General features: G+C 62.5%; 2 protein-coding genes across 2 annotated transcripts in view; one reads left to right on the top strand and one right to left on the bottom strand.

The window, feature by feature from the left end:
- The window catches only part of NOX1 (NADPH oxidase 1), a 4,185-nt gene extending 1,816 nt beyond the window's left edge, over window positions 1-2,369 (top strand). Inside the window, exons 4-11 of the mRNA XM_009642917.1 lie at window positions 62-264; window positions 448-586; window positions 692-784; window positions 954-1,189; window positions 1,271-1,433; window positions 1,561-1,707; window positions 1,920-2,044; window positions 2,243-2,369. Of these exons, the coding sequence (XP_009641212.1) occupies window positions 62-264; window positions 448-586; window positions 692-784; window positions 954-1,189; window positions 1,271-1,433; window positions 1,561-1,707; window positions 1,920-2,044; window positions 2,243-2,369 (1,233 nt within the window). The remainder of the gene's footprint in view (window positions 1-61; window positions 265-447; window positions 587-691; window positions 785-953; window positions 1,190-1,270; window positions 1,434-1,560; window positions 1,708-1,919; window positions 2,045-2,242) is intronic.
- A 1,003-nt stretch (window positions 2,370-3,372) lies between these two features.
- On the bottom strand, window positions 3,373-9,416 carry CSTF2 (cleavage stimulation factor subunit 2; the record flags this gene model as incomplete). Its single annotated transcript, XM_035898574.1, has 11 exons — window positions 3,373-3,817; window positions 3,955-4,071; window positions 4,493-4,758; window positions 5,058-5,209; window positions 5,575-5,716; window positions 7,600-7,662; window positions 7,971-8,094; window positions 8,223-8,378; window positions 8,481-8,600; window positions 8,708-8,844; window positions 9,152-9,416. Coding segments are annotated over 11 exons (1,665 nt in total), but the record flags the coding sequence as incomplete, so codon positions are not given.
- Between the last annotated feature and the right edge of the window lie 412 nt (window positions 9,417-9,828).

The following is a 9,828-nucleotide window of genomic DNA, read 5'->3' on the forward strand; positions in this document are numbered from 1 at the left end:
GACGGTGAGCGCTGGTCCTGGTATCCAGCCCCCCGCCACCACCTGTCCCCTGCCCCCCTAACCCATCCTGCCCCCTCTGCAGACTGTCGAGTACGTGGCCTTCACCACCATCCCGGGGCTGACGGGGGTCATCATCACGCTGGCGCTCATCCTCATGGTCACGTCCTCCACCGAGTTCATCCGCAGGAACTACTTTGAGGTCTTCTGGTACACGCACCACCTCTTCCTCATCTACTTCGCCGGCCTTCTCATCCACGGCATCGCGTAAGGCTCCTCACCGCTCCCTGAGGGCAGGGCAGGGAGGGGCAGGGGCCGCGGAGCCCTGGTGGGGCAGCCCTGCCTGCCCCGGGGAGCAGTGCAGCAGCCTGGCCAGCCTCGGGCAGTGCAGCTCAGCCCTGGCCAGGGGGCAGGAGTCGGGCCCTGGGCTCACCCCTCGCCTCCCCACAGCGGGCTGGTGCGCGGGCAGACGGAGGAGAGCATGGAGGAGGTGCACCCCCATCACTGCGCCCACTGTCTCACCCAAAAGGACGAGGACTGCAGCCGCAAATGCAGCAAGGACCCCGAGTTCGGGAGCATCCCCGCCGAGGTAGGGCAGCGGCAGGACGGCTGCGGGGGGAGAAGCCCTTCCCTTGCCCCTGGGATGCTCCAGCCCTGGCCCTCCCCAACGCTTTCCTCTCCTCCCTCCCTGCAGTCCTGGAAGTGGGTTCTGGCCCCCGTCCTCCTCTACATCTTCGAGCGGATCCTCCGGATCTGGCGTGCGCGGCAGAAGGTGGTTGTCACCAAGGTGGGTGGTGCAGGAGCCTGTGCCTGCTGCTGGCTCCTTCCCTTGCAGCCACCGGTGCCCCAGCTCCTTGCTGGGGTGGCTGTGGGGTGGGGGGCAGGGGCCGCTGCCAAAGCCCCTTGCCCAGGGACAGGAGCCAGGCTGGGGGCTGAGCCCCGTCCCTGTCCCGCAGGTGGTCATGCACCCTGCCCGCGTGCTGGAGCTGCAGATGCAGAAGAAGGGTTTCCGCATGGAGGTGGGGCAGTACATCTTCGTCAACTGCCCCGCCATCTCCCTGCTGGAGTGGCACCCCTTCACCCTCACCTCGGCACCCGAGGAGGACTTCTTCTCCATCCACATCCGGGCAGCCGGCGACTGGACAGAGCGTCTCATCGACACCTTTCAGCAGCAGAACCTGGAGATGCCCAGGTAGGCTTGGGGAGCACCCAAACGGATCATCCTGGGGATGTGGAAAGGCCATACCTCTTACCCAGGCCCTCCCTCGGCCAGGATCGAGGTGGATGGCCCCTTCGGCACGGCCAGTGAAGATGTGTTCCAGTACGAGGTGGCCATGCTGGTGGGAGCGGGCATCGGCGTCACCCCCTTCGCCTCCATCCTGAAATCCATCTGGTACAAGTTCCAGCAGGCTGACCAGACCCTCAAGACCAAGAAGGTATGGGGTGTCCCATGGGACCAGCTGTGGGTTTCTCCCTGCTAGGCTTCCCAGTCCTTGACATTGCAACCTTCCACCTCTCCTGCTCTGCTCCACCTTGAGCAACCCCTCTCCCCCTGCATCCCAGATCTACTTCTACTGGCTCTGCCGGGACACGGGAGCCTTTGCCTGGTTCAATGACCTGCTTGCCTCGCTGGAGCAGAAGATGGCTGAGTCGGGCAAGGCGGACTTTCTCACCTACCGTCTCTTCCTCACGGGCTGGGACACCAACATTGTGAGTTGACCACGAGCAGGCGTGACCGCAAAGGGGGACATGGGGTGGCCAAGTTGGGTGGGAGAGGCAGGGCAAGCGCATCAGTCCCTGCGGGCAGGAAGTCTGGGAGCGGTGTTTGGTGGGCATCAGCAATAGATGCTCCTCCGTGGTAAGGGACTGGAGGTGGGCTCACGGGTGGCGGCTGTGGTCCTCATCGTCCCGGCTCTGCCTAGGCTAACAACGTGGCACTCCGCTTCGACACCGCTACAGACACAGTGACGGGCCTCAGGCACAAAACCATCTTCGGGCGGCCCATGTGGAACAGTGAGTTTGCGGCGGTGGCTGCAGCCCACCCCAGGTGAGAAATGGGCAGGGGGCTCAGGGTGCTGGAGCTGGGACACCCCCCCTCCTCCCTGGCAGCCAGCACCAAGCTGGGCATCGCTGGCTTTGGGAGGGGCATGCTCAGCCCCCAGAGGTTGTAGGGACCCCAAAAAGCTCTTAAGTGACTTTTCCCTGAGCTGCCCGCCCAGTGTTGACGTCCCTGTGCTGTGTGCAGGTCGGTGGTCGGCGTGTTCCTCTGCGGGCCGGGGGCCTTGGCAAAGAGCCTGCAGAAGTCTTGCCACCAGCACTCCAGCCTGGACCCCAGGAAGGTCAAATTCTACTTCAACAAGGAGAACTTCTAAGTGGCAGCCAGGCTGGGACCCCAGCGGACAGGGGACCCTGCTGGCCTTGCCTCAACCCCAGAGCGAGTCGGCGTGGCCAGGGGTAAGCACTGGCTGAAGAGGGCGTGCACAGGATCCAGACAAGGCACGGCAAGGTGGTGCGCCTTCTCCATGAGATGATCTAGGTTCAAAGACTGCCGCCTTCTCAACCTGGTCTACAAAGGGGTGCCCATGAGGGGAGGGGGCCTGCAGCCCCGCACGGCCCCTCGATGAGAAACCAGAGGCACGTGCTGCCATGATGCCGCTGGAGCGGCGGGAAGCAGCGGGAGCACCCAGCGGGCTGGGCAGAACCACGGGACGGGGACAGGAGAGGGGCATGCCGAGCAGGCGCCGGGGGCCTCACGTACCCCTCTGGGTTTAAACAGGCCTTTGCGTAAAAGGGTAAATTAAACGTGCTTTCCTTTGCAACAAAGGCCTCCGTGGTGACCCGGTCCGTGCAGGTGCGAAGGGTGCCCGCTCTTTGCCCCCTCGCCGGGCTGCAGTGAGGAAGCTGGCCCACAGCAAACACCCTGGGCGGGGGGGTAAGGTTCTCTGCCACCACCGGAGCCAGCCTGCACTGCCCGCCGGGCACTCACCAGCGCCCAGGCCGACTTCGACTGCAGCCCATGCAAAGGCAACAAATTCTGCTCAAGCATATGCAGAGAAGAGGGGAAAACCGCCCTCCCCGAGCAGGCCGGCGCTGTAAGTGATACAGCAATGGGATACGGAGCCCTTCCCGCCCAGTCAGCGGGGACAGAAAGCCAAGCTCCCCGTCCTGCCCCTCCCTTACACCCTGGTGAACAGCACAGCACGTAAAATCCCACCAGTAGGTCTTGGCCCTGCTGGTGGGGAGAAGGGAGAAAGGTGAGTGGTTTGGACTGGCCTGGAGCCAGGCCAGGCTGTTCCCAGAACCCACCAGTCCCACTCCGGCCTCCATGAGGGACCAAACAAGGCAGCCGGCGACGTGGTTTTACTCAAACCCTCCTCCCACTTTATTTCAAACATCATAAAATATACACACAGAAAAAAGGATGAATGGGAGAGGAAAACGTTAGGGGTGGGGAGGAGAAACCTCTCCCAAAATGCAGGATCAGCTCAGACAGCAGCGGGAAGCAGCTGCCATGGAGCATCGCCTCTGTGCAGGCGGACGGCATCTCCACCACACGCCTGCCAGGCCTGCGAGAAGGAAGGGGGGAGAGTGAGCCCCTGCACGGAGGGGAAAAGCAGGGTAGAGCCCCACCCTGAGCAGCTCCTATTTACTGAAGGGGAGCAGGCACAGGCCGGAGCAGGGTTAAGGACATCATCTGTCAGGGTGCTCCCGTGGACTTCTGGATTTGCTCCTTCAGAATAAGGATGCTCTGCCGCTGCTCCGGGGGCAGCATGGCGATCTGGTCCGCTGTCAGCTGCAGAACCTGCATGATCAGGGCTGCCTGCAGGGAGAGGAAGGAATCAGAGACATGCCCTGCCAGAGCAGCCACTGGAGCCAGGAAGGAGCTGTCTCCACCACAGTAAGGTACGGAGGGAGTGCTGCTCCTGGCATCTCACCCTCTCCCTTTTGTCCTCTCACCTTCTCGTGATCCTGGGGGGTGACCTGGCTCTGTCCAGGGCTAAAGCCTCCAGGCTGACCAGCTCCTTGGACCCCTGTGCCTCCCCCCGCCAGCCCTGCCCCTGCCATGTTAGGAACCTGTGGGCAGGAGAGAGGGGGTAAGGACAAGGGGTCTCTGAACTCAGCCATACAAACACAGGAACAGAAAGCAGATGATCAGATGGGTGGCCCCAGAGCCAGCCTGAAGATGACTGAGCATGAAGAGACAGGCTAACCATGCGTTTTACGTGCTTCTCCTCTCCCTCCAACTCCTGCACATCAGGAAGAGGTGGAGAGAGGCTGGAGCCTTGTCTCATCCCCAGCAGATGGGCAGTGCCTGGGGAGACGGGACAGATGCCCCAAACCCCTCAGAGAGCCACTGACCCAGGCCTTGTGCTTCCTGGAGGCGCCACTCTGCGGGACACCCTCCCCTCTCAAACTGCAGCAGGATGCAATCACACCCCCCACCCAGACCTCATCTACAAGACACCAACCAGCCCAGCAGAGACATTGCACGCACCTGGCGGGGCCCCTGCGGGCCACTGGCTCCCATGTTAAGTGGCCCAGGACCCTGTATCCCACCAGGCATGGGGCCACGTGGGTTGGGACCAGGCCCTCGAGGCTCCAGGCCCCGGGGTTCCATGACCCTGGCTTCCATGGCCCTGGCTTCCAGCCCTTGCCGCGGCTCCAGGCCTCGCGCCTCCAGGGCTCGCGCCTCCATCACCCGGGGCTCCAGCCCTCGTGGCTCCAATCCTCGTGGCTCCAGCCCGCGGGGATCTCTTCCAACTGCAGGGGAAAGACAAGGCAAGCTGTTGAGGGGAGCTGTGCTGCAGGGAGCGTGGGAGCGAGCCCGCTGCCTCCTTTGCCTGGGGGCCTGCAAACGCCTGGAAGGTGCAGAGCTGGGGGCAGAGGGGACACGCCTGGAGGAAGTCCCTTGCCCCATGGGACTGTCCCTCCTTGCCCTGGGGTCAGCTGTTTCACTGCCCAAACCCCCTTCCTATGCCTCATGTCGGGGCAGCGGGCTCCACTCTGACTTCTTGTCCGTACGCTTTACACCACCCGCTATTTCATGCCCCCTCTCTCACCTCGAGCATCCATCAAGGGCCCCCGCGGCTCTCCCATCAGTGGTCGGGGTTCTCCCATGGGTCCCCCCCTCATCTCATGGGGGGGGCCACGGCTGTCATGACCAGGCATATGATGCATAGGGGCTCCCTGGTGGGGCGGCCCAAGGTAACCTCTGACGCAGAGAGACGAGGAGAGCAAAGCAGGAGGAGGAGAAAAAGCGAGAGAGTGTGAATCAGACGCTGGCTTGGCACGGTCTGGGCAGAGCGCTGGGATTTCCCCTGAAGCCGGCCGCAGGGGAGGAGGGTGAGGCTGGCACAGGGACGGGTGCTGTTGGCCCCATGCCACAGGGCTGCTGCCATCACCCCGGGGATGCCCCGTCCCCGGGGAAATGGGCCGGCCCCCGCAGTCGGCAGCACACAGGCCTCCGACCAGGCAGCAGTGACTCCCGGAAGGCTGGTGCCATCCCTGTCCTCAGTGAGAGGTCACCCTTGGGCAGGGGACAGTGCCAAGGGCTCCTCTCCTTCCCTCTCCCCTCACCTGGGCTCCACTTCTCCAGTGACTGAGAGCAGGGTCCCTCCGCGAGGGTCATTCGGGGCATCTCCCAAAAGGCCTCGGGGCGGCGGGCCACTAGCAGGTAGAGGTCCACGCTGCATAGGGGCCCTCGGGTCTGGCATGGGCACTGCCAGGGAGACACACAAGAGCTCGTGAGGATCTGCATGACCAGTGCCGTGCTGAGACTGTCCCTCAGCGCTCTCGGGGCTGGGGTGCGGGGCGGCCTCGCTGCTCCCCAGCGCGCAGGCACCTCAGGCTCCTTACGGCACCAGGTAGCCAAAGCAAGCGTGGATGCCCCCATGGTGATCCCTACGAGCACGGGCATCAACACCCTGCCGACGTGGGGCCAGGAGCAAAGCAAGACCTGGAAGGCTCCTGGCAGCGAGGTGTCAAAGGGGGCTGGATCCTAGGCAAGGGCCCTCTCCGGTCAGACTCTCCTTTTCCACTGGTGGCTCTCTGTGCACAGCGCTAGTCTGTTCTCTCCTGAGGCCCCGGAGGAAATCCTGCCTCCTCCTAACCCTGCCAGGCTACACAGAGTGATACACCAGTCCCCGGCCCTGAGCACAGCAAGGTGAGAGCTGCTCTCTGCACACTCCACAACGAGCTCCACGGGAGGAGGGAGCTGGCGGGCGCCGGGATACCTTGAACGCGTTCGATAGACGCAGGCCTGGCAGGTCCCACGGGCGAGAGCTGCAGGTTCCCTGGGCAAGCAGCAGGAAAAGAGGAAGAAGAGCAGACACGTAAATAGTGTATGCACACATGCACTCAGCCTCGGGGACAGCACTGCCTGCAGGATCACTTCCGCTCCCTGAAGTCCCCGAAAAACCTACAAAGATGCTACCTGCTGCAGGTCTGGCTTTATCAACCTCTTCCATTAACACCACCTCTGCCACCACAGGCATGACAGCCAGCTTGGCACGGCCCTTCCCTTGCTCACTGCGTGAACATGTGGGGCAGGGGGACGTCCTGCCGAGAGAATGGGCATTCTGTGGGGCCACGCTGCACACCACAACACACAGCCAGTCAGCTTCTGCTTCTGCCCCTGCCCACAGCTTCCCATGGCACCCCTCAGTGCCAGCTCTCTGTCTGCTCTCCAAAACCTTCTGGGTACCAGTAAAAGAGCCAAGAACTGCTGGGTTGCTCTCAGGAAGACGGTGCCCACCCCAAAGAAAATAAGAGTCAGCTTCTCCTAAGACACCTAAGGCCGGCAGATCTCAGAACAAGTCTGCCCTGTTCCTGAAACAAGGCCTACAATACGAATCAAAGCAACGGGGATGTCAGCTGTGTGCCTTATTACAGGGAGAACACAAACGCCTTGGTTGTGCTAACCCTGGCGCACGATTTGACGGGGCGGCCACGCAACATGTGAACCGTAAGGAATCCGGCTCCCGGGCTGGGCCGTACAGACCGTGCCTGCGGAGGGAGAGCCAAGCAATCACTCACCGGGAAATTCCCTGCCAAGCCTTGCACTCACTTGTCGCAAGCAAAAGCGAAGGCCCAGCTCCCTCTGCCGGGCACAGTGCAGGGAGCGCTGGGAGATGTGGGCAGATGCGGTGGCAGCACAAGCTGCTCCCCAGCACCCAGGCAGCAAAGGAGCAGGACAGGGACCAGAGAAGAGCAAGCTCTGCCCGCCTGCTCAAGCACAGGGACAGACATGGGCTCACAGAGATGGAAAACACAGGCATGTCCTGCTCGGTGAGGTTCTGCAGGGACCGGCAGCTCTCCTGGCTTCCAGGGCACATCTGCACAACATGGTGCAGTACAAGCTGGGAGCAAACTGGTGCGTGGGCTGGGGCCCTGGAAGCAGGAGAGCTGCTACCACAGCCTTGCGCCTAAGCGAACAAACCCGGGCGCAGCCCAGCGCTGCGGGAGCTGCCCCGGATCCAGGGCCGGCAAGGCTGCAGGGAGCTGGCAGGGGCTCCTGGCTCAGCACTGCTCAGCACCCATGGCCTGGGCCCCCACTGGAGCGAGGGTCACATAACACACAGCACTAACCCACGTCTGTTTTACCTTGTCCGCGCTCCAGGGGGACAGGCCCTCCGCCCGGCATCCCAACCTGCGGCTGCATCCCACCTGAGAGGGAACAGGCAGAGATCAGATCCCTCCTCAGCCACCCCTGCACCACTAACCGATTCCTTTAGCCCCAAACACCTCCCCACTCCCAGCTCCTGGGGGAGCATCCAAAGGCTTATTTTCTCAGTGTGGTTCCCCACTGAGATTAAGCCAACTTTCTGAACTGCTGCTGGCAGCAGCCACAGCACACAGTGTAGGACACGTGCTCTCACAGGGCCGAGCCCTCCAGTCAGGGGGAAGGTAGAGGGGGGGCTGTTTGCAGGACCCGTTTGCCCAGGGCCCCGTTCAGCCAAAACCCACGCACTCACCTCCTGGAGCCATGGGGCCAGGGCCCGGGCCCTGCACAGGGGCTGCCATCTGTCCTGGGGCCGGCACTCCTCCCTGCAGGGGCGGCTGCATCAGAGGAGGAGCGCCGTTTACGTGCATCCCACCCTGCCCAGGAGAGAAACCAGACCTCAGGGAAGCCCCGCCACCCAGGCACGCAAGCCCCAGCTGGGACAGCTGGAGCTGGCAATGCTCATCTCTCCTCCACAGGGCACCTGCATTGTGTAGGCTCTTACTATGGGCTGTGGCTGGGACGAGGGGGTATTCTGCGGGTTCAGCTGGGCGTTTGGCCCTGGCCCCGGCCCCGGTCCTGGTCCAGGCCCCGGCCCTGGCACTGGCTGCTGGTTGCCTGGGATCAGGGGAGGAACACTGGTCTGGCGATGCAGGATTTTCTAGGGGCAGAAGAAGGAGAAAGGAGTTCTCTTCCACCCCCTCTCCACAACAGGCTGCCACCAATATCCTACCAACCCCGGACAAGGCAGGAAGGGACAAACCAGTGCGATCTCCGGGTCAACAATCCTCATGACCACCTGGGCCTGCAGCAGTGCATAAGCCAGCTGGGGGTTCTGGAGCAGCATGTTCCTGGCTTCCTGGGGGCTGTTCTGGACACACAACTGAGAAGACACACATGGATCAGGGCTCTAGCAGGGTGCAACAGGGGCTGTGAGGGCACAGGCAGCAGTGGTAGAAGCTGTGCTCGCACAGAGTGTGCTTCGCTCACCTTCATCTGCTTCATCAGCTCAAACATCTGCTCGGGCGGCAGGCTGGCTACTGCCCGGCTGATGGACTCGGGGGCATCTTCAGGATTGACAGGGTCACCGTAGGGTGACTCTATGATGGGTGCGCCTGTGCCCAAGCCTGCAACAGAGTTTGTGACCTCGTATGGCAACGCGAGCCGTCCATTTTTAATGGACTCATCGGAAGGGAAGCACCACACCGTTATGGGGAAAGAGGGGCAGTGAAAACAGGGAGATCATCTGGGAGAGAAAACACAGAGATGAGCCCACACACCCCTCTGCAAAGCTACTCGCTACATCGCTTGGAGCAGGTCAGCTCCGCGAGGTCTCCACCTTGCCAGCCTCACAGAAGAGGCACGCTTTGTAGGGTGAAAAGGCCAGGCCTAGCGTGACATCAGCGTGCTCTCCACCACAAAATTCAGACTCACTCTTCAGCTCCTCCTTGTTCTTCTCGCTGGCCGCGTTGTCGACACGCAGGGCCCTCCCGCTGAACTCTCGCCCATTCAGGTTCCGCATGGCACTGAGGGCCGTCTCCTGGTCTTGGTACTCACAGAAGCCATAGCCCTTTGGCTTTCCTGTCTCCCTGTCATACACCAGCCTGCACAGCGAGGAGGAGAAACCCACCACCACTAAGGGCAGCGCAAGCACCCAGCAGCGCACAGCGCCCACAGCTCCCCAGCTCTCAGGAGGGGGCTATCGGGGTACACCACACAGGAGCGCTGGGGAGCAGAGTGAAGGCACCGAGGCCAGGTCAAGACGTGCAACAGTCGGCCCTAAGCCAGAGCCAAAAGGCCTCCTGAATCCAGGCCAATGGGTGTTCCCAGGGCTCTGGTATCCAGGAGGGCTGCGAGCGCTGTGCTTCCCACAATCCCACAAGGGCAGCTCCTGCGGGGGCAGGACTGGACTGGCTGCTCCTGGAGCTCCCAAGCTCTTAACTGAGACCTCTCTGAAGCTTAGTGCCAAGGAAAACACACACCCCTGCGGAGCCACTGGGCTTGGAGTGCTCTGTACTCCCGCCTCTCTACAGAGAGCCTGATCAGGACCTGGAGACTTATCCGCCCCGGCTCCACGCCGCAGCAGGGCTGCCAGGGGCTCACAAGCCCGC

The sequence above is a fragment of the Egretta garzetta genome, unplaced genomic scaffold, assembly GCF_000687185.1.
Source record: "Egretta garzetta isolate BGI_Z169 unplaced genomic scaffold, ASM68718v1 scaffold220, whole genome shotgun sequence".
Classification (NCBI taxonomy): Eukaryota; Metazoa; Chordata; class Aves; order Pelecaniformes; family Ardeidae; genus Egretta; species Egretta garzetta.